Genomic DNA, 27490 nt, shown 5'->3' on the forward strand with positions numbered 1-27490 from the left:
ATTGCCAGTAGGTGAGGAAAAGAGCTTAGTTATCCAACATTTATTTGAGCAATAAGTTGATTGTAGCAGCAAGTACTCTTGGTGAAAACTATTCATGCTGCCATTGGAGAGAGAGAGAGCCATTTATCTCCTGCAGTTCATGTCAACCTGTCTGGCACTTCTGCATTGGTAAAGGGACACTAAAATGTTAAAGCGGGTTATCTGTATTAATAGAGGAGTGTCGTGAATACTAAAATAACAGTCGCAGCAGAAGTAGCTACTTTTTAACGCAGATAATGCCAAAAGCATGAAAGCAACCATCACCTCCCCATGCATTTTCCTGCGCTACTACTTGCAACGTCTCGAATCGTGGATGGTGAAACAGGATTGGAGCTTGTCGAAGCATTCTTCTGAAGCAAACACTGATGCTGGAACATGGAAGTGCAACATAAATGTATGCAGGAACTTTTTCTGGTCATGCGCTTTTAAAGACGCAAATGTCGGCTAGCAAACATTACACAATATGATGCCTCAGCCCAGGCAGTAGGCTTTCTGTCAGTTTCAATGTCATTGAAATGTTATTTGGCAAACTGCAAGTGTATTTTCAACACCTGCTCCCAGATGGCAGCACGTCCTGGGCATCCCTGGGAAAGCTTCACCCACATCTTACCCCACCAATAACAATTGGGCCTGGTGACCAATGTCTCTGTGCCGCCACACCCAGCTGCTGCTAAAAGGCCCTTTTTGATTGGCGGCAATGAAAGTGAGAGCCACCGACTTGAACAAGCTTTCGGGAAGACTGCGGCAATAGAGTTTTGGGCATGACTCGCCGTCACGTTTTGCAATGCGCTCCGAAACTTCAAGAAAAAATGGAACGGAGGCGGCAGGGAGCAACAAGCTATTATTCGTTTCTCGGCAAACGAGGCATTGCTGGCCAACCAACAAAACACGCCATCTTTCAGTTTAAACAAAGTTATTACGCGTTTAGGGTCTTCGCTTAGCTCTGCACCCAAGCTAGGGAAAATCGGTTCTTTAAATATTTGGTCTTAGTAGATTCATAATACCATGTAGGAAAAAAAAAAAAAAAGTCCTGCAATCACTGCCACCTCTGTCAGGCTAGTGATGGCAAGGCAAAATGCAGCAACAAGCTGCTGCAACATGTCTGTCTTGCTCTTTGGAATACTTAGCACTTGTACAAGGCTACTTGTGCCTGCTTCGCGTCCTTTTTGATTTTCGCAACTTTCTGTATGCATGTTGAGTAAAAGTTGAAATACCAAACTCTGCCCAAGGTGCACAGGCATGCCATCCATGCCAATTGGAGGGAAAGTCTTCGAGCAACGTAACTACAGCAGCAGCTGTACTCTCTTGTAGACGTTGGACGACTCGGAAAGCAAGCAAGAGCATATATACTGCTATTATTCATTATTTATTCAGTTCCTTTAATGTGCAACTTGCCAGGAGAGTAAAACCCTTTAGGATTAGTATATTCAAAACACACACTTTTTTGTTTTGCTCACCTGCTTACTGTGTATGGGTATGTGATGGCAACTTGAGTACGTAGTCATTCAGGTTACACACAAATCACAAAAACCATCTTTATTGGCATGAAATATCTATGTACAATGTACAAATGACGCTTCCTACTGCAGCAATGCTGACAGCCGCTGCACCAGGTCTGCTATCATGTCTCCCCTGCAAGAAAAAATGTGTGCTCCCTTTAGTACTCGCGCGACAGCATGCACACACAGCACTGAGAACTTGGGTACGTTAGTAACTCAATACAGACAAGGACACGTTTTTTTTTTTTTTTCATTGACTTTCATACTATCCAATGCTGACACGGCGCATCGAAAGCTTGTCGAAAAAAGTTAATGTACTTTTTTTAAAGCACAGCTTTACTACTTTCGTCCAGCAGTTTTGCGGCGGATGCGCAATTTCACCTTTTGACCGGCGACACACCCCTCGAAGCGCTTCGCGTGATTTGCTAGGCCTGCTTTCAGCACCGCGGTGGCGGCCAATCAGCTGATCCGCAGCCAACCACCCCCACTGCTTACATGCATGTGCCGCTGGGTCATCTGGGGCTACGTGACTCGTCTCGCGCCTGGCGTTTGGACTAACGCCGCATTCGCCGAAAACGGCTTTGAGCTGTGGCCGGCAATACAGCTACAGTGTAGACCATTTATAACGTAACCACTTATAGTGCAGTACCAAATATAATGCGGGTTTTTGTGACCACCGGTTCACCTCCCATAGAACTCAATGCATAAGCATACAGCTTAGAATGTGGTTGGCCGAAGCACGATACCGTTTATATGTAGTGCGGTTTTTGGGTGAGACTGCTGATCGACCGGCGCAACTGGGGCATCGTTTTAGGGTAGCAAAAAAAAAAAAAAAAGAACGGATGAAATCGGCCATCTGACGCAGTGCGCACCCCTTGCTCTCTAACTTCGACACAGAAGAAAAAATAGGCACCCTTTAGTTCACGGGTACATGAAAACCACAACTGACCTTGCTTGACGCACCTCGGAAGATAGCGACCCCCGTCCCCATCCGCGCGCAGCAAGTTGTTTCTATTAAGCGTGAACCACATGGCCCGTTTTCGCACACGATTCGTGCACGTCGGCGTTGCGCCTGCATTTTTTCACGCTCGCGTCGACGATCGCTCACGGTGGCTTCTTCGCGTGGCAGTGGGAGGAGCCTGACAACTTGCACCAATGGGGAGACGCGCACCTCATGGCAGGAGATCCGAAACGCTCCGACCAGCCGGCTGGCCGTGCCAGAGATGTTTACGCCTACCACCGCAGTGTTTTTTGGTGGACGCTTTCACAAGCAACCTGATGGGAGTTTATATTCCTCTTTTCGCCCATATTCTCAGCTCTTTTCTTGCGTGAGCATCCTGGCTTGCGCCTCGTGCGGCAATTCAGCGAGCAGTTAGAAGCAGTCGCTGGAGCTGCCTGTACCACTTCACGGCCAGGGCCGACGCCATTTTGCCGCCTCGTATTGCGCCGCACTGTAACCGCTGCCAGTTGTAACCGGGCTGGCGTCGCCGCGCCTGCGGCGTGCACTGCATGTTTTCGCAAGAAGAAATCGCTCCATGCAGTTCACTCTTTAGAACGTTGTGCAGATAAACCACCGTTCTTTCCTTTTCCGAACAAGCCAGCTGCGCGAAGCTGAAGATTTCCACCACGAGTACACGCTGCGCTGATACACAGCCGCCTCCAGCATCGTGGACACAAGGTGGGGTAAAAAAAAATCCCGCTGGCGTTCTTATCACGTTCCGCGGCATCTGTCCATAGACGCTAAAAGCGCAGCCACGATCCTCCAAAACACAAACACAACGGAAGTTAAAGCCGTGCTCGCTGTTTGTAAGACCGCACTTACAATGTGTAAGGCCCTGCAGCAGCGGCTGATATATATATATATAAAAAAAAAACGATACAAAGACCAGGCCTTTGCTTTTAAGTGCCGTGCGTTTGAGTTATGATAAATAAAGGACGACTTCCGAGGTAGGTTGCGATGTGGTTGGATTCGCGCATGTTTAGGTTATAGTGCGGATTTTTGCGGCTTCCGCGGCATACGTTATAAGCTGGATTGATTGATTGATCGATCAAACTTTATTATGCGAAAGAGTGAGCCCCCCCCCCCCCCCCCCCTTCCCCCCTTGCCGGGGGAGGGGGGCTAGGGGGGGGGGGGCGGACCCGCCGACGGGAGCGGAGCCTCATCGTACCAGGCTAGCAACTTCCGCCCACGGGCCGCTAGGCTCGCGTGGACGTTTGCGGAGGGGCTGAGCCGAAGGATCTCCCATCACTCGTTATAAGCGGTCTACACTGTACATCAAAGGTTAACCAAGCAAAACCAAGACTCAACCAGACCAAGCCAAGCTTTTGGTTTGCATATCCAAGGTTAGCTGAGTTAAGCCACAGCCATTTTTTCATTCCAGCCTTGCACTGCTGGGAAAGAGTGTTTTAGTGCCGTGTATAACCATGATTGGTCATTTTCTGTGGCCTATGAGCGGCCAAGGTATGTTGACTGTGCACATCCATCTCGGCCTCTATTCTTCTGCTCCCTGCGGACGCATGACCACTATGCCATCAGTGAGCCATCGAATAAGGGCAAGTATCAGGGGCAGCTGTGGTACCACGTTATCATCATTATCATCACCACTGAGCTGACGTGTCCCACCCACAGCAAGGACGACTAGCAGTGGGAGAAGAGAGGCGCTCACTCGTGCTTGAGGGCGGCCCGTATGTGCTGCGCCTGGCTCGCAGTAAGGCGTGCCGGGCGGCGGCAAAACACGGTCGGGGGGACGTCCTCCCGGTCCCCGCTGCCGTGCTCCTGCTGCTGCTGCTGCTGGTAGTGCTGCTTGAGCCGCGCCTGCTCCAGCAGCTCGCGGAACCCCTGGAGCTCCTCCTCGATGCCCTTCAGCTCCCGCGCCATGGCCTGCTCGGCCAGGGACAGCACGGGCACCTGGCGCTGGAGGCGGTGCAACAGGTCCTCCACCCTGCACGGCCGCCAGGGAAACGCGCCTCCTCAGGCACACCACACGCGCACAAGGCAGCGGAAGGAAGCTGGCCACACAACCATTGGCCCACAATCACAAAACAGCTCTGAGTGTAAAGAAAAGAAAAGAAAAAAAAAACAAAAAACCTGGAGTACCATCTAGTCTACTCATAACATATCCAATATGTCAAGGAAATTCTATCGTTTTAACTGATAATTGTTATGAAGCGGGTTGCGGGGAAAAAAAGGCAAAGCAGAGCTCAAAACATTTTATTTGCACGCAAGCGAGGTCAAACTACGACTAATTTGCAGGAAAGATGCCATAGTCAGTCAGCTTTGTTTGCTGCTCTGGCGCACATCTTTTAAAGACGATAGTCTTTCTTGGGCTACTTAAACCCAGATATTTTGGTCTGTCTGTATGTCTGTCTGTCTGTAACTCGATTCAGCCACCCGGCCAAAGTAAAATTGATATTGCACAATAGTCTTGTATACTCACAGCCAAATGTAAACGTCTAAGCCCGGTTTATATGTTCATACTTGTCAACTTTGTTGAACAAGAAGAAGACATTACGCAAATATAAGACAGGAAATTAGTACACAAGGGATATTTACAGTGTTCCTTTATTAAAAATATTCATGGATGCTTGGTTTTTCGATAGCAAATGATAATCTACATCTACTGCAGAAAACCGCCGCCTCCTGGCGGCATATGAAAAATCACGCGGCAACAGCAACGAAAGATTCCACTAGCTAGGTTCCACGTTCTGCTTGGCACGCACGTGGAGCACTGTGACGCGGTTCTATAAACCTTGTAGTTGGCCGCCTCCGTTCATGCGCGTCTCCGCCGTACTGCAGCGCTGGCATCGAGGAACCTGGCCTGTAGCAGTGGAATGCGGTAAAGTCAAATCGCCTTGCGCAAACCTTTAGTGTGTTTACCTTGGGATGAGCGCAACAGTACAGGAACAGCATGAGAGGTGAGTGGGAAAGCAAAAGAGGCATTTTCTTCTTGGCAAATGTCTACAAAGACTATCGTCTTTTGACGACATTTGCAACGAAAGGAGCAGATACGTGGCCAATTTTTTTCAAGAGCACCTATACACCATTTTCCTTTCTAGACGCGCGTGCCACCATTTTTCTTTTTCCAACCAGATGCCAGCGCCGTCTACCAAGCGAATGCACAATCGTTGTGCTGGTATGTTAAGTGCTCCATTCTTTCCGTGCCTCTGCTAGTTGTCTGTCTGTTACCCAATGAACGATAGTGGTTTGGCGTTCAGTTAGCAGTTGGAGTGCTTGTGTGTGTGCGTTCTGTTTTGTCTTTATCACCTGTGGAAGAACACAACAGAGGATTCTACGTCTTAATTCGCAGCTAGAAGTGGGAGATGCCAACCCCGGCTGTTGGGAGTTGTCATGGTGGTGCCAGTTGCACTCCGCAGTTTTGAGATGCAAACACCACTGGTATGGCACAGACCGACATGAAAATCGATATTGGGGCGTAAACACGTTTTGTAATGCCACCTTGCTTGTTATGTTCCCGGATTACGTCATATCTACGGAAGCGCAGACGTCGAATGTGGAGATAGCACAATGAGTGGGTCTCGCTGACCCGCACTCGCGATGGACTTTTGACGAGGCGACTTCCATGCTGTTGACATCGCAACACAATATGATCCTTCTGAACCAGGCTTATTACGTTTGCTGACAAGTACTGGGTAGAAAACTAACACGACTGCACAACCAGTCATACCATTATTCCAAGGTCAGGATGAGAAACTTTTCCTTTGACCGCGTTATGTCCAGATTGAAGTACTTTCCAAATAAAACGTTTGCATATCTCGAGCTGCATTTCCACATTGCGCTGCCTGCTTATCCTGCTATCAACCAGCAGTGTACGATGGAGAAAGTTATCCTTGCATATCGTTTGGCAGTGTAATGCATTTGGCACTATTTGGAAGCCAGAAGAAACTAGGGAGCAAGCTATGCCAAACAAGCTGCTCCGAAAAACTCAAAAGGGTCAAAGCTTATCCAAGAAAACCAGAGACATTGCAGTCAGAAATTCCAGGGTATGCATATGTACACAGTACGTTTAGCATTTTCACCTAAAATGAAAAGATCAAGTAGCAATAATGCACACACAGTAAAAAAAGATTTAAAAAAGAAAAAAAGAAACCTTTTTGCCAGCAGCTGCTATCGTTGCCAGAAACACAAGGAGAAGTACGAAGGATACCTTTTTACGAGCTTCTGCTGAGTGGCAAAAACAGTTTCGTATCGCTGCCGGAGGGCCTCGTTCCGTTTCTGGAGGGTTTCCATCTCCTTGGTGAGTGCGTCCAGCTTCTCCGCTTGCAAATCCCTCTGCTCCGCAGCAGCTTGGGCCCTGCAACAAGAAGGAAAGAAATCACAGCTGCCACCACGGCAAAACTACGCAAGCCTGCCAGGAGTGGAAGGTCGCACAAACGGGATGCTCACAGGAAATCAGCAAAAAAAACACGACCTTCGTCCACCAGTTTTCAGTCATGTCTTTAGGCCTACCGTTACCACCACTGCCTGTGCACAGTGCCATACATGTCAACGTATTACAGCAGTGTTTTTAAATTTGCCAAATGACTGGGGAAAAACTGTACTGTGTAAGTCAACCAATAAAACAAAGCTGGTGCATTGGTGATGGATATTTTTCCCTGCGAGATGCTAGTTAAAGTAAGGCTATTAAAAATAGCCACATTTGATGTGACCAACAGACAAGGCCTGCGGCTGTAGCATATGAGTGCTCCAAGATTGCTTGTATATGGGCAATTCAGTCGGAGCTAATTGATCCGACCCTTTAATAATTCGATAACACCCCATCATACCAGCAGGGTCTAAGAACCCGCTAAACTGACCTTAGCTATTAGACCACGTGGTCTGCCAGCGTCATAATCACGAGAATCGCGTGTGCCCAATAAAAAACTCACATATCATACGTAGCAGGAAGTTGACAAGTGTGCATTTGACAGACCGTCCCGGCATGGTAATTTTCATCTGGTAAATGATTCTCTCCTTACCTACATTTTTATATCGAAGCTGCCTGCTTAAGAGAATTAAGTGTAGCCAATGCCTTCCTTTTAGCTGCCCCTTTCAAGCTTTATGCCTGTTCCTATCCAATACAGACATGCCCAGGATGAATCATTCTGATGAGTGAAGAAATAAAAACTTTGAAAATTTCAAATACAGTCTAATCCCGCTACAACGAAGTCCGCTTCAACCAAATTTCCACTTCAACGAAATATTTCCAATTCCTTGTCAGCTAGCCATAGAAGTCAATGCAACAAAGTCCTCGCCACAACGAACCATTTGTCTGGCTTGCTTTCGCTTCAGCGAATTTTTCGATGATTCGGGCTGGGCTTGAACAATTATTTTACAATAAAATAAGCATAGCGCCAGCTATCTGTAACTTTTGATACATTCAGGACGCTTAGTTTCACCGAAAACATGCGCGGTGCGCCCACACTCACCTAAAACAAAAACAAACTCATAGGTGGACGCCATTGTTTGATGGTGATAACGATGCGGCGGGCCGTCTTTACATGAGGCGCAAGCCAGGTTCGCCAAGCCGGAGCTATAGCCAATCTGTATCCAGTTGAAATCGTGCGAATGTGCTCTGCATCTGGCGCAGCACCGTCATGTATGCGTTGTGAGCAGCTGTCCTTGCAGTTTTCCTTCTACAATTCTTCAAAGTCAAAAGCATAAATAACGTTTTCGTGTTTAGTCTTGAACCCGTGTCATCTTATCTTAGTCGCGAGGGCGCGGTCGCGATAAATGCAAGCACGTGTGGCTTGCCTGCCAAGGTCAGTTGCTGCCATGCCTAGTCAGAGGATAAGATAACGGCGCTTTTCCTACTACAGGTGAGAGGGGGACTTCCAACTGCCTAGCAGCTATATGCAAGTAATCAGCTCGGTGGAAACACCTTGCTGTACAGCAATACGCTTTGCGCCTGCATTTCTTCACCTGTCCCCTTCTCCTCAGTGTCGCGCTCTTTGCGTGCTGGTAAAAAAATGGATAACCATTGGTATGTTTGTTATCTGAATAAACACGACGTTATTGCATGTCCCTCCTTTTTCTAAATACTGTATTATGCTGCAAATATGCGGAAATATACGGGGTTATTTTTCTTGCCCTTCCGTGCTGTTTTGGGGCAGATTTCGCCTCAACGAATTTTTGCTTCAACGAAATTTTTTGCACGTCCCGTCAATTTCGTTGTAGCGGGATTCGACTGTGCAATCAAACCAAACAGTGCCCTGAACTCAAAAATAGCACCTCCTGCTCAATTCCCACTCACTGCAACTCCATAATAAAAATATCACACCCAGTGCAACGAAAAGCTCTCTACACCAACCCCTTATATTCCTCTGCAACTGCGCGCAGTGAAGTCCTTGCTGATAGAGCTTTTTGCACCTTGTGATCACGGCGCTGCTTCCTGCCCCACAACGCTTTACCACCATTCTACCCAACCACCCAAAACCACCCAATCAGAATTACTATCAGCTCTGATTGGGTGCCTTTCAACAACAGGAAATAGCCATCACACAGACATGTTACCATGGGATTCGTTAGATGCCGGAAGCACACTGTACAAGTCGAAATATAGGTCGAGATTTTTTACCAAAAAAACTGCTGAAAAGTCACCCCTCGACCTATATACTGGTCACTGGCTTAATATTAGTTGTCATCTGGCAACCAGGCAGCCCATCAGGCCCATCCAAACCACAAAGCATGGAGGAAAGAAAAGGTTAGGAGAGGCCCTGACGTCACATTTGTGAAGCCGAGTCCCGCCGTGACTTGAGCCCATGGAGCCCAGCACTCTATCCCATCATCCTTTGCTATCTCCGGTTTGATTTGACTAACATGGCGTCGCCCTGCCCTCCCGCTTCGCAGCGAAAACAGCTCCGTCGCTAATTCCTCGGTGCGATGTCATGTTCTAAGCTGTTGATTTCGCCTTCAATTTGCCCATTCTAACCCTCACCCAAAGTTTCAATCGAAAAACGACCTTCGTTTTTGAGATAGAAGGACGATTTTTCAGCTCTTAAGCCTGGCAAAGTAGCGTTTGTCGTCGTCATAGCAACAGGCTCGTGGGATGGCGAACGCAGACGACGGGAGCATTGTTTGGGGTGGTACATCACTGCGATCTTTGCGCGCTACGTCTCAGCAGCGATAAATTTCACTTCACTTCACAACGAAGAAACCCATAGTGAGCAAAGAACGAACTGTGGCTCTCGCCAACGCTGAGCGAAGGGGATTTTCCCGGCAGGTCGCCGGCGGTGGCAGCTGCTTGCTCCGCCGATCTCGACGCGACGTAAGCGCCGCTGCGGTCGGGGTATGAGTTAAGGCCGCCTCCGACGGCGGAGTTTTCAAACTGGCCTAACCTAAAAACGTTTGTCGTAGCGACTGCGCTGGTTTGCAAGCGTAGCGAGGCATCCACATACCAAGCGCCTTAAAAATTTGTCCGTTCTATTTGCCCAAATTTGGCCGCCGCAGTTGTAAACAAGTAAGCAACATTGTCCATGGGCTCAAGAAAAATTACATCACTTCCTCCACACTTTTCGCAATGCATTGGGATGCTAGGGGCCTCTCCTGAGTATTCTTTCCTCCATGCCACAAAGGCACTATCGCCGCTGACATCAACCAGACGTGCCATTACCTTTTTTTGTCTTCTCGCTCAAATGTTTATGTGTTAACCCATCCTCTTCTGTTTTCGGTGAGCTTGTATGTGCGATTTCCTTCTTGCTCGAGATAAGTTTAGGTGGCCGGTGTAGGTTCACCAGAGCATTTAAAAGAAACGTTGCATGCCCAGGCCAACGGCAACCTGTCAGACTTGCGCCAATTCGGTGTCACCAAAAAAAAGATAAGCTACTGGTGTAAGCTGAAAGGGCAGCTCTCGGTGTGCAATGCTCAGAAGACCTTGTTGTGTGGGCGCCGTGCTGTGCCCCTGGAAATGTACAAGTACTAAGTGTTTACAGGCACACTGAAGTGATTTGTAAACATTGAGGGATTAATAGCGCGAATTGTAGTCTTGAGTCTCTAGGCCCTGTTTTGACCACTCTCGCTGCGTTTGCGTGACTTTATTCAGTAGAAAAATCAATTTGAAAGTGCCGTCCTCCCCTCTGCATCCTCCTTGCCAATTTCCCATGACGTTTTGTACGACGTCAGAACAAGATGGCTTGGCCTGACTGCGCTACTGCACGGCTCGCTGACCCTCTGACAGAATCAGTCGGCCCAGCGTTTATTAGCTGGCCGCCGGCAGGTCGCTGCTATTCGTTCGCTCAGTTGAAACTAAGCCATGGCACATCTGCGCCAGAAAGAATGTGCCTTTAGTTTGATAGTTTGACTGTATCTAAGAGCGGCGTGGACTAAGCTCTAAGTCCACGCCGCTCTACGACTCTTCGCTGACTGGTACGCTAGTAGAAAAATCTCAGGCCAATTGAAGGCGGGAGAAGAGTCAGCAAAGTTAAAATCAACCGAAGCTTTTACCATACAGCGCAAATCCAGGGTGCGGGAAGCACTTTTTGTGCTGGGTGAACTAGCACAGCGGTCAGCAGCCCGACCATACATCTGCGAACGCTTTTACGCCTAAGGAATGCAGTCGCTAGACACGAGATATTGTGGGAATTTGTGGGATGCTTACTGCATGAGCGCTATACAAGAAATAGCCATCTAAGCTGCTTGAAATGCTGAAACTAAATAAAAACGTAGGCTGGCTATACATTATATACCTGATATTCTTGCCCCTAGCATCGCAGGCTTATGGCAGAGTGGTCTCGAGCACTCGCAAGTTCAAATCCCCGATAGCGTATTTTCTCTTTTTTTTTTTTTTTTCAAGTTGATTTATTTATTTTGGGGCAATGTTTTCTATACTGAATTCACCATTTTTGCGCTACAATGTTCACTGCTCCACGAGGGAGTTCGCAGAACACATGCAGACTGACACTGACACGCTGGCGAGTTCTCGTTGGCGTGGTGTTGCCGCAAGCACCAACTGCTTGCGGGCACAGTCCCGAATCAGCCGACCCTTGGCCTGGTGCAAACACGCCTTTTATGATACAGGCACGAGCCAGGAAAGCTCCAAAGATGGGGGAAAAGCACATCGCATTGGAGCGTCTGCAGTGACGCGGAGGGCATTCATCCACTGTGTACGCCTCGGCTAGTGATTGTTACGATTCCAAGCCGGGCTGGTAGGCTTATCTGATGCATTTTACAGCCAACAACATGGCCGAAGCATAGTATGCCGATTACTGAGATCATTTTACAGCCAACAACATGGCCGAAGCATAGTATGCCGATTACTGAGATCTCGAGAATGCTCATCCAACAATAACATTGGATGCCAAGCATGTTGTTTCACAGAATCGAAAACCGAAACCGAAACTGGTCTGAATTCTAATTTTGGACATTGTCCAATCACGTAGCACCTTGTATTGACGTCACTGCTATTCATTGGCGCTGCCGCCACAAACAGCGCATGGTTGTTTTTCTTCTTTCAGGCTCTATAATATAAATACCGCCTGATCGCCCGAATAAACGATAAAAGGTATGCTTATTTGAGCCAGTCTACGCAGCACAAGCAAAAACAGGAGCTTGACAAGTTCACTTTGGTGTCCCTTTAAAGCATCAATAAAATGATGTGTTGCATGAAATTGTTTTCCCCATTTCTCGGCCAAAAGGTAACGTGGTTGGCCTATATTGCAGCTTGACCTATGTTTTGGCTTATACGGTACATACGGTTAGAGACCAGAAGCATAGTAACCCTACTGCCAGTCACTGTACGACACGCAACCATACGGCACTGCATGCGACTACAGGACTGAGGCGTGCGTACCTGCGCACGATCAGCAGCTGGCAGGTCTCGAGCCGAGGGATCCAGTGGTCGCGAATGCGCTGTGTGGCCGACAGCAGCAACTCGAGGCTCTGCCGGGCAGTGCAGTCGTCGGCTGCCCCTGCCAGCTGGGGCAGGGAGCGGCCAGCCAGCATCTGCTGGACGTGGGCCAACACTCCGCCGCCGTTGCCCGTTGCATCGCCCTGCGCCGACGACAAGGCCCCCCGCGGGCTCTGGGACAGCAGCTCAGGCATGTAGCTCTGGTGTCCCGGCCTGCGTTGGCGGGGGGGAAGGCGGTCGCAACAAACATCCACGGGCGATCTCTCTTATGAAGGCGACAGGAGTGCCCAAACAAACGCTACTTCATCTGGCTTGCCCCAGATTGCTTCGGCTGGCACGCAAGATGGGAGACGCACATGCGCGAACCAGTGAGTGCCCTGACCTATCCCCCACCGCGATGAGACAAGGCACAAGAGGCTCACGCGAGTGCGATGATGACCAGCTTCCAAGAGGCCGTGAGCACAACCAGCCGAGGCCCAGGGTGGCATGGAATCACCGCCATGCCCACAGGGGGTGCGGGCCTGTTGCTGGCGAGGGCGCGCGTGCACACCAGGTTCTCAACGATCGACGTCTCCGACTGCAGCTCCGACAGCGCCTCTGCGCCCGTGCCTGTGAGTGACATGCATGTTGCTCCGTCTATACAATCAGTGCAGAGCTGTCTGCCTTTTTACTATTTTAATGGTGAGGTACAGAGAGGGTAGTCTTTAACGATACACGGCACTGTTTGCTCGAGCAGCCCGCTACACGTGCCCAAAATTTAAACGAAGGTTGCAATTTGTTTCTCGTTTTGCCTGGAAGAGGTGTTTTGCGGTTTCTCCGATAGTTCTCTTTTTTCATTCCAACACTACAGTACAAATCATATCTAGGGATCATCAAGGCATCTTAACACCTGCCCGTTGGAAAATCACTGGCAACTGGGAGCAGACAGCTAAAATTCGAAGCCTAGCTCCCTAATCATCCACAAGAAACCTGTTATTTACTTTCCACCCATCTCACAGAAAGTACCTACAACTGTTACTGGCTATCAGCCCCTCCCTGCGATGGCACGCACCTGTGGTAAGAGGGAATGCCTTGCCATCCACACAGACAATGCAAGAAGCTGCATTTCGGTAAACACATTTAAAATAGGGCTGCTAGGGCACAAACAACTTAGCTCGAAACAAGATGAAGTTTTTTTGCATTTATTCGCAAGTCTGTCATTCCCATGCGACCAACACAACAGAAAACAATGCACCCTTGGCAGCTGCGACAATTGGGCCCGTTTCCCACAGACAATGCGCACTGAACAAGCAGCTCCACTGGCAGAAAATAAAGATGTAGAAGTTGCTCCCCCAGTTTTCACACAGTTCAGCAATCATTTTTTTCCTACTACGACAAGACTGTGCTGCATTAATACTAGTTTTCCCAGAAGAATTAGGCATACTGATGTAATATGCTTGTAATATGCTGCAGCTGCACTCACCACATTCTACGTAAATCTGCATCGCAGCGAGCGCGCGTGCGCCCGCCCGCTTGCCCGCACACCCACACACCCACATCCACACCCACCCACACACTTGGGCCCAATCGGAAAGGCAGCCTTGGGATAGAAGACAGCCAGAGAAAAAAAAATCCCAGGCCATCTCCACTAACGTGAAACCTGGTGAGGAGCGAAGCATGCAGTGTATAAGTGTATTCTTGGCACCTTGGCGTTTTTGTCAATGGAGATGAAACCGTTGGGGGGTACAGGCATACAGCTTTGCTGTAAAAGTCTCTTGTCTTTGAAACACTAAGTTCTCTAGCGCAAGGTGTAAAGAGTGTCCCCGTGTTTTTTAGTACGTGTTACGTTCTAGCGCAAGGCATAACCGAGTTTCCCAGTGTTTTAGTACCGCGACTACATGAGGCAAACGACGATTACGATGTTGACAGGAGACACCAACACTCCAGCCCCTAAGGGGCTTTGCCCCTAAAAGCTGTACAGCAAAACAAGAGAAACTCGGCCCCACACAACAGACGCTCACCCTCCTCCCCGGCAAACGCCTGCAGTTTGTCAATGCAGGGCAGCGCCACGGCGTGGACGCCCGAGTTGTGCAGGCAGATGTAACGCTGAGGGTCGGTGGGGTCTGCAACAAAAGACCACACACAACAAGCATGCCACAGCTGACATCCACAGGCTGAGAAAGGGGCGCCTAAAAAAAAAGTGCGTGCCAATCCCCCCTGTGAAGGTGGTTGGAAAGCAAAGCTGTAAACGACACCCACAACGATTGCCCATGCGACGTCACTTCAATTCACACACATGGCTATACAGAGAGTGAAACCAGAGACGAGTGAAATGCACTTAACAAACCCTTTATTACTTCAAAGAGATATTCTTTGCTATGGTTAAATCAATGCATGATCCATGAATGGTGGTTGGTTGAGCTGTATTGGTGAAGCTCCTGAGTGGAAACTTTTTTTACACAATTACAGGAAGCTCAAACCCGGTGTTAAGACAATCTCACTTCTACTTTGTCTCTGCCATCGATCTCGCCGCCTCCGGTGGCGGCGGCAGAGACGGAGGAGAAGTGAGATGTCGTGTGTTGGTGTGAGCTGCCTTTAATTTTTACCAACTCCTAGCGCATGCGCAAGGTGCACACACCACCACTACACGCGCCGGGCACGCATACAGTGGTGCGAGAGGTCACGTGACGCTATCATGTGGCATTCAGCAAGAATGGAGGGAGTGAACACGCAGATGTGCTCGGTGAGTGCACCATCTGTCTGACCTGGCTGCATGTAGGCTCATAGCTCTATCAATAAGACAATGGGCTCTCGCTCCACTTCTCTATTCATTCCAGGTTCGATTCCTGGCAGTGCCAGTAATTATTTTATTTGTTTGAGGGAGTTTTCTGTTGACACCAACAATCGTGACAGAACCCTTGGGGGGTAGAGGTAAAAAGCTTTGCTTTAAAAGAAAGAGAAAAAGGAGTGTTTTGTCTTGAGAACTGAGAGTGTAAGTACAGCCCTCCAGAATGGTGGTCCTCAACCCGTTGCAAGGACCTTTCTAGACTGTCTTAGGCAATGGAGTACCCTCCCCACCATGAAGCCTTCCCATAGCGTCAAACAGTGCCATTTTACAGCTAAGTTGCCCATACACCTATTCTATTCCTGACTCTTGCATACATGACTTCTACACATAGCTGCAATGTTGTGCAAAGAGCCAACCTTGAAGCTTGTTCTATGACTTCGCAGAAAGAAAAGAAAAGAAAGACAAAGGAAAAGAGTGAGGGGAGGCATGGAATAGAAATAATTGCGTGGAGAGCTCCCCAGACCACTCTAGGTATGACTCCCATTTGAGAAACACTGCTCTAGAAGCTTATCGCATCTGCACACAAATACAGCAACTCAACATAAGGGTCCTTTATTAACACATGAATGCCGCATGTTGTTTTTGGCTCAAGATAAGCAAAATGAAAACTGAACGAAAGGATATGGTTGAGGTCAGTGCCACGAGAGGTTACACGTTTCATCCTCACCTTCACCACCACTCTTCTTTTCTCAACATTTTCTTCCCTTCGCATCTTTTCATTCTCCTCTCTGTTACTATGACTATGAGCCTCAGCCTTCTTAGGCCTATATCCAGGCTTAACAACAGATTGATTGATTGATTGTAGGGTTTAACGTGCCAACGCAGCGCAGGCGATGAGGCGCGCCGTAGTGGAGGGCTCCGGATTAATTTTGACCACCTGGGGATCTTTAACGTGCGCCGAAATCTCGTACACACGGGCGTTTTTGCTTTTCGCCTCCATCAGAAAAGCGGCCGCCGCGGCCGGGAATAGAACCCGCGACCTCGTGCTCAGCAGCGCAACGCCCAGGCTTAACAACAGGTAACTTTAACGTTAAGCCTAACGATGAGCCAGACAATGTAATACTCATTGCACGTCACACTGCGGGTGCCAGTTAAAGGCCAACTGCACTGAAATTTCACCTCGACCAAATTTATTTTTAAAGGGGCCCTGAAAGGCGTTTTGAGCACACTAAATTGACTAGCGCAATCGTTAGATTGGGTCGTCAACATCATCTGTGCCAAGTATTACTCTTTTACGCGCAGCGGAAAGCTCACACTTTTATTGCAAAGTTTGTCGCTTTTTTCTCACCCTTCCCTTCGTGTTTTTGGACGCCGCCATCTTCACATGTCTACGTCATCAATTCCCAGATGTTCGTCATGAGCTAGACATCCTGCTATTGGGCGGCTTTTTCACGCACTTCCGGCAAAGAGATGAGTCGTCTGCTAGGCGTCGGCTCGCCGGCTGATCTGCCAGCGGAGTGCCGGAGTGCTTGGACATTTTACGTCAAACGAAACAAGTGTAAACAAACGCTTAACCGTTTGTATTGAATGCAACAGGGCCATAACACGACATGAATATTCTCTTACTTGAGTACGTTCCATAAAGAAAGCGTTGAAGCCCCGTGGCACTTCTTTCTTGCAATCGCAGAGAACGCCCTGAGCCGAATGCCCGGGTTTGACGCGTACATTTTATTCAACTTCCAAACAATCCAGAGATGCGTTTCGAACGAACACAACGTCACAACATGCTTTGCAAGTCCGAACCGCGATTGACAGACGATGGGTTGCCTCCTCCTACCCCTAGTAAATTCGGCACTCACCTCGCGCGCGGTTTGCGGGGACGAACAGCAAGTCACTTAACTCTGGCGCACAAGCCGAGATGGCTTTTAGCCACGCACACTGCACATACCACATGCGAGGTTGAGTCGTACGCCGCTTGAGAAAGATAATCCAGACCATGGGAAGCACTATCCACCCGCAGAAGCACAACGTCGCATTTCATCGCGAAACAAAGGCGTGCACAACACACACACCATCGCCTCCTGTAATGCCAAACGCATCTCGCACTTCCAAATGGGAGTGAGTAGTATGCCTGCAGTGCCCATATGCCGCGAGGTGGGGCCCCGAGCTGAACCGGGATCACGCAACCGTAACTGACTTCTAGAGCGGTTTGTGCCTTGTTGCCAGGGCAACCGATGTTTGATATTGTCAAAGAAATGGTGCTCGCTCCAGCGCTAGAAAGCTCAGAGCCGCGCCGGAGCATGTTTTGCCAACGTTGCCGCTCTCCACCACGCGTCGCCCCAAGCTGAACTGGCGTTTTGTGCACGGGTTCTGTATCGGTTTAAAATGCATTTTTCAAATGCCGCCGGCACGAATTACCACCGCCACAAAATAAGACCCGGCACCAGCGGGGCCACATCTGATACGGCGCTTTTTGGATAAACAGTGCGCTGTGCATCCAAGGGAGCGAGCGCAGGATCCTCCCCGTGCGGCTGCGAGTTCACCACCGATAAAAAGCCGCGTGCCGCCAATAGCAAAGTTCTGCAGCAACGTACACCGCGAAAGGGCAAGGCCAGGCCGCCGCACACATGGGGCCAGATTTTTCGTTCGCTTTTACAGCCTTGAGCGGAGCGCGGGATTCATGGTGTCAACAAAGCTTGCCCGTAGCAGACGGCTATGTGAGCAGCGCAATAGCGGAAGTACGTCACCGCCGAGGAGCGCAGCATCATGGGAGGGAAGGCTCGCTCGCCGTCAACAGCGGAGAGTATGTTGAAAGGAGGAGGAAACGCGGCGCGACGATAATGCGCGGTTTTTGATTTACGATTTCTCAGCTAATACTCATCGCTTCAACAAAATTCTTGCGGGAGGAAATTGCTAATACATTGCTTTATTTGGTTACATGTACATCCACGCATCGGCGGAAGGTATTTCAGGACCCCTTTAATGACTAGTACGTACTACCAAATCAGCTGGGACACGAGTGCTAGCCCCATGAAACATCTTAAAGCAGCTGTTAAAAAGCTCCTTAAAAAGCTCCGCAGCAGACCCCGCTGCACCTACCGGTGAATCGCGTAAACAGCCATGACGCGCCTGTGACACTCCAGCCAACGGGGGCTTTTTCCTGTGGCCAGCCACACAGCTGGAAAACCGGTTGAGCCCTGCTGCGAAAAAAGCTCCACCCATTTGCTGCCCCGTGCGTGCGTAGAGCTTGCGCGCAGGCTTGCTCCCGAGCTGCTGACCGTCCAGACGCTCGCTGGATGGCTGCAACGTCATTTTAATGGCCGCACTCTCCTCGATTTTGGTTTCAAAATCGCCAATTTTCGCTGACCGTTTGCGGTGTCCACGCGCATATTTTCACCGTTGTATTTTGCATCTTGCTTTCTCTTTCAGCAGACTATACGGAAATAGTGTTTTCAAGAGGTCGAAATTTTGAGTGCAGTTGGCCTCTAAAGACATTGGACGCCAACGTGCGACATAACTGAAGCCTGGCTGTCGTACACCTGCATACCTTTCTCCCTCTGCTGTGCACACCCGTATTCACAGCCAATGTGAACCTGCATTCACAACCAATGGGAGGACATCAGGCTTATGAACAGCCATGCTCACAGCCACACGATGGGTCGCCGTCAATGGAGACATTACACAGGCGCAAACACGCATTTGCGGCTGAAGAGAGTTTCGACAATAGATCCCCGGCTTCACCGCACTCTTTCCAAGCCTTGCCTTACCTTTGCAAAGTCGGATGGGACAGAGGAAGCCTTCTTCTTCGGAATCAGACTGAACAAATGTGAGGTCCAGACGTATTTTTTCAAAGACGAACAGTGTGACCTCCTCATCATCCTCCCGACCGCCGTGTGAAAAGGACTGAAAAGAAAGAACGAGTAAAGAAGTGCAGTTGAGATTAAAGACAATTTTCTAGGGATGGGCGAATATTCGGTATTGTCGAATATTTGATCGAATAGATCTCTATTCGTTATTCGCTTCGATCCGAATGCAGGTATTCGATATTTTCGAATTATTCGATGCTCACGAATAGGCAGCTAAAAGCCAAGCTTTTCGGTCAAGCTTTCTGAGAGTTACCCCAGGCTTGGCTCAAGATCCACCAACGCGGACATTTCTATTATCAGTGCCGGCACTGCCTAGTTGCTGCCTTGCCTAGAGGTTCGACGAAGCTCTCGGCGGCCAGCACACTTTAGGTTAAAAAAAAAAAAAAGGCGGCACTGAAACGGCACCGCTCCGAACATAGCGGCACCAAGCCAGCAGACTTGTACAGGCCGCCATTTTGAATAGGCATGCCGCCATTTTGAATAGGCTTGCTCAGCGCGGCAGTACGCCGCACTAAGCGAGCCTATTCAAAATGGCGGCCAGCCACTTGCGCTTTGCTTGGCTACGGCCGAGGATACTAGTGGCTACAATACTTCTTATTTTAGCGGAGCTTCTAGGCGGCGCTTAACTCTGGGAGTTTCTAGGCGGCGCTTAAATTTGTGAATGAGCAGCCGGCGGAAACTGCTGCACCTAGAGCATGTGGCGCAACAGGCATTTCTTCATGAAAACTTGTGAATACAGCAGAGGAAAGCTGTGTGTAAGATTTTGCAATAAATGTTCAACTTGTAATAGTTTTACACAATGCTGTGCCTACGTGAGTTCTAATTATTAGAAAAAATTGTGTACATTAGTCAGGTCACAAGTTGCTCATTTGTCTGTGATTTGCAATTTGTACTATTCGAACTATTCGATTCGAAATTATTCGACCAAATCACTATTCGCTTCGAATTCGCTTCGAACCTCAAAATCTATATTCGCCCATCCCTACAATTTTCACAGTGAACAACAAAGCGCTGCTACTTCGTGCTTTTCTTTTTTTTTAAAGCAAAGCTTTAGTGTTCTCACTGATGGCGTCTGTAACGCGAGAATGGGTGAAGTGAAAGAAAAAAAATGCTTCCTGTGGCGGGAATAGAACCTGGATCCCTCACGTTATGAAGCCGGTGCCTACCCAATTGCCACATTTCGACATGGTCAAAGTGGTTTGGATTTGAATAGGGATGCACGGACGTGCAAAATTAGACAGAAAAATCCTGCACCCTCGTGTTAAAGACGACAACGATCCGTCACGAGAAAACTTCGTGTTCAACCATCATCGTCGTTAAACGGAGCGGTGCCTGACTTTTTTTTTTGTAAGAGCGCTAACTCTTAAAGGAATGAAATGAAACCAACAGTCAAGCTATTGATATGAAGTTTAATATTCCCTGCTAACAAATGGAAATAAAAGGAAAAACAAAACAGCGAAAGGACCTAAGACGGCATGGTATGCCATGCCCAACATCACTTAGTGACAGTCCATATTCCCACTAACAAATGGAAATGAAAGGAAAAACAAAACATCGGAAGGACCTAAGACGGCATGGTATGCCATGCCCAACATCACTTAGAAACAGTCCAACCGCACTGCAGCTGTTAGGTCTCACAGTGCGCATTACCTTCTGGCTACGCCCAGCCTTAAGAGAGCAAATAAAAAAACCCACAAAAGCAGAAATCAGATCAGCAGTAAATAATGGGTGCAACGTACGTCCTCTGTTCCCAGAGCAAAGCAGTGGTAGAGAGTGCCCCCAGTGGTGGCAATGGCCAGCAGAGGGACTGGAGCCGGCAAGCAGATCAGCGAGTAGCCATCCACTCCATAGTTGTCCTCCGCTTGGGGCAGCATGGTCAACGGACCCAGCACAGGCTGCTGGTGTGACCTGTTGGGAGCAAAGACAAGAAACGAAGAGCGTACCGCCACTTCTACCGATTCTTTCCCTTGAAAAAAACTTTTGTCCAATAACTTCAAACAAACAAACAAAAAAATATCAACCGACTTTTTTTTTAATAGAAGCAGAGTCCTTCAATGCTTCTCTGGTCATGAAACTCCCAGCCAAGTTTCGTACGGGGACAAAGGCTACCGCGAGTGGCGCTACCGCAGATCGGAGGGCATCGGGCGGTCGCCGCTGCTCTGTAGCCAGAGCGGCAGGCAGGAACGCAGTAGCAGCATGCCCGTTTGCACCAAATTTTTTCGCCACTCACAAAATGACAAGTTCATTTGAGCAGCCCACGACACGTAAAGCGAAAGTGCAGTGTTGATAAGCCGACGAGCGTCTGTTTTACCTTACTCCGTGCTCCGTTCCCTGCCAAACGCGCTCTGACCACGCCCCCGGCTGCCCTCCGATCAACACCAGCGCCGTGGCGCGGCAGCGTACGAAGCTCTCCCATAGCGTGATGGCGAAGTTTCATGACCAGAAAGGCATTGAAGGACTCTGATAGCAGCAAATATTTTGAAATCACCTACACAGGAAATAAAGGTTGGCATGTACTGCCCTGTCAATACAAAAAAAAAAAAAAAAAAGAAAACAAGAATGCTCAGCTGAGAGGATTCCCAAGGCTTTTCTCGACTGTTACAAACACAATCAGCGGCCCATATACGGGTAGTGTCACCATGTGCAACCACAACGCTCACTTTGAAGATTCCCAACAGCCACACGAAAACAGCTGAGAACAGTAACCAAGTCCATACAAGCACAAAGGTAGAGTAATGACAAAAGTACCAGCAGCACTCCCTACCTGTTGTCGTCCTCTGGAGCAACATGCGTCAGATAGATGTCCCCGCTCCCCATGAGCACAAAGACCTGCCGAGCTCTACCATCGGGCGGGATATCGCCAAAGTCAAAGCTGGCGGCCAAGTCTCCGAGGGACGCGCCCAGGGTGCCCCCAGTGCCATGGTGAACACCCACTTGCAGCAGCAGCTGTGCCGAATGGGGCTCAGTGATGTCGAAAAGCCTGTGTGCAAAGGAACCGCATGGCCGAATCGCTCTTTCAAAAGAATTCGCAAGAGTATAAAGCCTGGTGGCAGGTCACGGCTGTATTCATGCACTCACACACTCTTCCTGCCACTCTATTAGCCATGAGGCACGGTTAATAATGCCCGTTTCGCTCGAATCATAAGTACACTTCTTCTTAGTGAAAATACAGTGCGTCATTCTTTTTCCACCCTCAACGGGTGGGCTGATCCTGCGATTTCATTTATTCCATTCCTCGTGTGTTAGCAAGGTGCGGCACAAATGGTCACGCTGAAAAAGTATCACGACACACGTACAGGGCGCGAAGTACACGAGAGCTTTGCTAGCAGACCTACAGTACAACTAGCAGTTATTTCACAAGGAACTGGAAACGATGCAGCTATTTCCAAAATCGTCATCTATAACACAGCTATAAACCATTTTTGAGACGGGACAAACTGCTAGGGAAAACTCTGTAGATGCCACAGGAGCAAGCTAAGCTTCCGATTACCCGCAAAACAAAGGCGTAATACCACACAGCCAGCACTTTTCACATGCATGCACTCTCATGACATCTGCGTCAGTTTGTGTTGGCCCAGGGATTAACGATTAACCTTGTACTCAAATGTTTTACCCATGTAGCCCTTCGAGAACACTTTCAATTAGTCCTAATATACCGCTTACCCAAATATACAACCGTGTGTGTTATACACTTATGCATGACTTATCTTTGTCTTGTACAAAGAAATTCGCGTATTTTTTGCGCCCTGTACGGGCACAAAAAACAATACCCCCTAAAAGCACATGAACATGGAAACACACAATACAAGCCAGGGCATACCGCCAAGTGGTGCTCACCTTAGGTTATTGTCACTCGTAAGGGCAAGGACATGACGGCCTGATTCACTGTCAGGATGCCAGGCAACATCGACGAGCGCGACAGACTTGTGGCACAGGAAGAAATGCTCCCCGACACTCCATGATCTGTGACAAGGTGAAAGTGGCCTATTAAGGACAAGCACTTGAGCTCGTTTGTGCAGCTGCATGGTTTAAATAGGCGCAATGCAGGCATGAACGCAAAAAAAGGAGACGAACAACACCTTTGATTTTGTCTGCCTTTTATAGTGTCCCATCTGCTTCACGCCATTAAACCATGACTAAAATTGGCGCTAACCTGCGGTTTGTCAGACAGCAAAGCCACAAAAGTGTATGACACAAAATACGGTTGACCGTGGTGCAGTCCAAAGATTGCAAAAAGCAAAAACATGATTGTTTGTGATTTGCGATATAGCAAACCACTCAGCTTCATCATCATCATAATCACCAGCCTATCTATGCCCACTGCAGGGCAAAGGCCTCTCCCATTATTCTCCAATAACCCCGGTCCTGTGCCAACTGTGACCAGTTTGTCCTTGCAAACTTCTTGATCTCATCTGCCCATCTAACTTTCTGCCGCCCCCGGCCACGCTTGCCTTATCTAGGGATCCACTCTGTTACCCTTAATGACCAATGGTTATCTTGCCTTCGCATTACATGCCCTGCCCACGTCCATTTTTTCTTCTTAATTTCCACCAGTATGTCCTTAACACGTGTTTGTTCCCTGACCCACTCCGCTCTCTTCCTGTCCCTTAATGTTACACCTATCATTTTCCGCTCCATTGCCCTCTGAGTCATTCTCAATTTAAGTTGAACCCTCTTAGTGAGCCTCCACGTTTCTGCCCCGTAGGCGAGTACCGGTAAGACGCAGCTGTTATACACTTTCTTCTTCAGGGACAATGGTAGGCCGCTATTCATTATCTGAGAATGTCTGCCGTATGCACTCCACCCCATTCTGATCCTTCTAATTATCTCTGCCTCGTGGTTGGGATCCGGGGTCACAACTTGGCCTAAGTAGATATATTCTTTTACCACTTCCACTACCTCGCCCCCTATCCCAAACTGTTGTGCTGTCCCGAGGTTATTGATCATTACTTTAGTTTTCTGCATATTAATTTTCAGGCCCACGGTGCTACTCCGTTTGTCTAGTGCGGAAAGCATGCTTTGCAATTCGTCCCCCGAGTTACTTAGCAAGGCAACGTCATCAGCAAATCTGAGGTTACTGAGGTATTCTCCATTAACCCTTACTCCCACCTGTTCCTAATCCAACGTTCTGAATACTTCTTGTAAACATGCTGTGAATAACATTGGAGAGATTGTGTCTCCTTGTCTGACGCCCTTCCTTATAGGTATTTTACTGCTCTCCGTATGGAGGATGATGGTAGCTGTGGACCCATTGTAGATATTCTCTAGTATTTTTACATAATGCTCATCTACTCCCTGGTTCTTCAAATGCCTGAATAACTGCTAGGGTTTCGATTGAGTCGAATGCTTTCTCATAATCTATGAAGGATATATATAGGGGTTCAGAATCCTCAGCGCACTTCTCTATCACCTGATTGATCGTATGAATATGGTCTATTGTTGAATAACCTTCACGGAACCCTGCTTGTTCTTTAGGTTGACTGAAATCTAAGGTTGCAGAAATTCTGTTAGCGATTACCTTGGTAAGTACCTTGTAGACGACTGACAGTAAGCTGATCGGCCTGTAATTTTTCAGGTCCTTCATGTCCCCTTACTTATGGATTAGGATGATGTTCGCGTTCTTCCAAGATTCCGGTACGTTTGCGGTAATTAGGCATTGCGTGTACAGGTTTGCCAGTTTTTCAAGTACAATTTCTCCACCATCCTTCAAGAGGTCTTTTGTTATCTGATCCTCCCCAGGTGCTTTGCCCCCTTCCATTTCTTTCAAGCCTTCCTTACTTCTTCGGTCGTTACTGGTGGGACGTCTATCTCCTCTGAACTACTTTCTCGTTCGGCATTATCCTGGATGTCCTGGCTACTGTACAGATCCCTATAGAACTCCTCGGCCACTGTGACTATGTTATCCCTATTTGTGATGACATTGCCTTGCTTGTCCTTAAGTGCATACATCTGATTTTTCCCCACGCCAAGACGCCTCTTTACTGCTTTCAGGCTACCTCCGTTTTTTACAGCGTATTCGATCCTCTCCATATTATGCCTCCGTATGTCAGCTGTCATACACTTATTGACTTAGAAACTTACGTTAGTTCTATTCTGTCAGCTGGGGTGGAGATTGTCATGGTTTGCCGTTTCCTAATTAGATCTTTCGTCTCCTGGGAAAGTTTACCAGTATCCTGTCTAGCCATCGTGCCCCCGACCTCTACTGCACACTCCGTGATAATGCGTGTAAGGTTGTCGCTGGCTTCCTGTGTCGTAAGCTCGGCTTCCTCGGTAAGAGCTGAGTATCGGTTCTGCAGCGCGATCCTGAATTCTTCTACTTTATGCCTTACTGTTAGCTCATTAATCGGCTTCTTTCGTACTAGCTTGTTACGGTCCCTCCTCAAATCTAGATTAATTCGAGATCTTACCATACGATGGTCACTACACCTTACCCTTCCGAGCACTTCCACATCCTTCACAACGCCAGGGTTATCGCATAATATGAAGTCTATTTCATTTTTATGGTCCCCATTCGGGCTCCTCCACGTCCACTTCCGGCTCTCCCGTGTACATAACAAGGTATTCATTATGTGTAGGTTATTCCGTTCTGCAAACTCAACTAGTAGGTCCCCCCTGCTATTTCTACATCCCAGACCATAGTTCCCAACTGCCTTGTCTCCAGCCTGATGCTTGCCTACTTTAGCATTGAAATCTCCCATAACTACGTCATACTGTGTTTTTACTTTAGCCATTGCCGATTCCACATCTTCATATAAACGTCCCACTACCTGGTCGTCATGGCTGGATGTGGGGGCATAGCCCTGTACCACCTTGAGCTTGTACCTCTTATTGAGCCTAATTACAAGACCTGCTGCCCTTTCATTAATGCTATAGTATTCTTCTATGTTGCCTGCTAAGCTTTTATTGACTAGAAATCCTACGCCCAGTTCTCTTCTGTCCTCTAGACCATGGTAACATAGAACGTGTCCATTTTTCAGCACTGTAAAAGCCTCACCGGTTCTCCTAACCTCACTAAGCCCTATGACATCCCATTTGATGCCCTTTAATTCCTCGAACAACACCTCTAGACTCGTTTCACTAGATAAGGTTCTCGTGTTAAACGTTGCCAGGTTCAGATTCCAATGGCGGCCTGTCCGGGTCCAGGGATTCTTAGCACCCCCTGCTGCGTCACTGGTCTGACTGCCGCCGTGGTCAGTTGCTTCACAGCCACTGGAGACTGAGGGCCGTGGGTTAATTGGCATATTCATGTAACTTAAAAGGACTTAAGTTTTGACCAAGCAGATAAAAATGGGGCTGTCCATATCAGGCTGGTTTTGTGACGCTGTTGATATCACTTAGGAATGGCAGCTTCATGCTATTCGTATTTGAACTGCGACGGATAGTCATCCACGATTCGTGCCGGAATAATACTTCCTGCGGTTGTGTAGACGCTCGAGCAGTCTAACGACATACAATTTGCTACGGGATGGTTTCAATCAAATACAAATTACAACTGTTCTTTGTAGCTATACTCATTCCGCAGAAACTTGTGTGCTGACAGCAAACAGACTACTCCACGGTGAACTGCTAACGACAAGTAAATAACACTCACTGTATGATAGTCGCCTTAGTGGCCAATGGGAGTAGGTTTTTTTTTTTTTTTCTAAAATATCTGCGTTATATTAAAAGCTATAATGCATTCGCGAGAAAGTTGAATGGGCCGCAAAAGCCAACGGTGTTTGGACGGCAGACAAGCCATTCGGCCATACGGCTGTCTACAGCTACGCTGTCATGCCTTCCAAGTTCAATAACAGCGGCGTCTGTCAAGCAATTTTCTCAAGACAAACGCGCATACCAAAACGCGGTGCCTGTTTCCTAGAAACATGAATTTAAATCAAACACCTCACCTGCACAATGCCGTTTCCTTCAATAGGGCGGCCGGCGTCTTTGGCAGCGCCACTACCGTTATGCCGTGCCGCCCGGTCAGCAGAAGATGTTTGGTGCAGCTGACAAGCACGTTGTCTACTTCGAAAAGAGGAGGATTCGAAAGCAGCAACTCCTGCAAGGCACAAGTAACATCACAACGAATATCGACGAGAGAACCGCAGCAACTGTTCTCTCGTGGAAAGCGAAAGTGGACTGGAAAGTGAAGAGATTTTTTTAGTTAATCAGACATGCGACAACAAAAATTTAAGACAGTTCAGCGATAAACAAACGCACCTGGCATTCATCTTCTGTAACGCCATTTGGGGATACTCTCGTGTTGACTGCGATCAAGCGCTGCTTCTCTCGGCTCCAAACCACAAGATAATCGTCATAAGAAGCGACGAGCATTCTCGTGTGTACAGACGAGCAGTACACATCGCCATTCAACGACAAATTTTTCAAAAACGAACTATCCGGCTCACGCCACTTCCACATTGCCGCCATTTTGCACCGATGAACGCCTAGCCTCGACAGCAAGCGCAGGCTTTGCAAAAAGTTGCAAATATTACGGAT

At 48.3% G+C, this 27490-nt stretch overlaps 1 protein-coding gene across 1 annotated transcript; it reads right to left on the reverse strand.

The window, feature by feature from the left end:
* Window positions 1-1560: 1560 nt before the first annotated feature.
* On the reverse strand, window positions 1561-27450 carry Mbo (Nuclear pore complex protein Nup88). Its single transcript, XM_077676506.1, has 12 exons — window positions 27212-27450; window positions 26899-27050; window positions 22850-22975; window positions 21777-21992; window positions 20752-20920; window positions 18914-19049; window positions 14380-14481; window positions 12802-12988; window positions 12323-12592; window positions 6704-6850; window positions 4205-4480; window positions 1561-1671 (listed from the first exon to the last, which is right to left on the reverse strand). Exons 1-12 carry the CDS (start codon window positions 27419-27421, stop codon window positions 1620-1622), a joined length of 2043 nt encoding a protein of 680 aa, XP_077532632.1. The 5' UTR covers window positions 27422-27450; the 3' UTR covers window positions 1561-1619.
* Between the last annotated feature and the right edge of the window lie 40 nt (window positions 27451-27490).

Source organism: Haemaphysalis longicornis, unplaced genomic scaffold (genome assembly GCF_048455015.1).
Source record: "Haemaphysalis longicornis isolate Haplotype H1 unplaced genomic scaffold, Haemaphysalis longicornis Haplotype H1 scaffold_7, whole genome shotgun sequence".
Lineage (NCBI taxonomy): Eukaryota > Metazoa > Arthropoda > Arachnida > Ixodida > Ixodidae > Haemaphysalis > Haemaphysalis longicornis.

What these genes read in the sequence shown, in the direction of transcription:
- Mbo (XM_077676506.1), bottom strand. Translation starts at nt 27,421, where the DNA reads ATGGCGGCAATGTGGAAGTGGCGTGAGCCGGATAGTTCGTTTTTGAAA. An exon ending in CAGCAGAAGCTCGTAAAAAG is followed by an intron (nt 4,481 to 6,703) that starts GTATCCTTCGTA and finishes GCGGCCGTGCAG; the next exon opens with GGTGGAGGACCTGTTGCACC. An exon ending in CGGGCCGCCCTCAAGCACGA is followed by an intron (nt 1,672 to 4,204) that starts GTGAGCGCCTCT and finishes TTTTTCTTGCAG; the next exon opens with GGGAGACATGATAGCAGACC.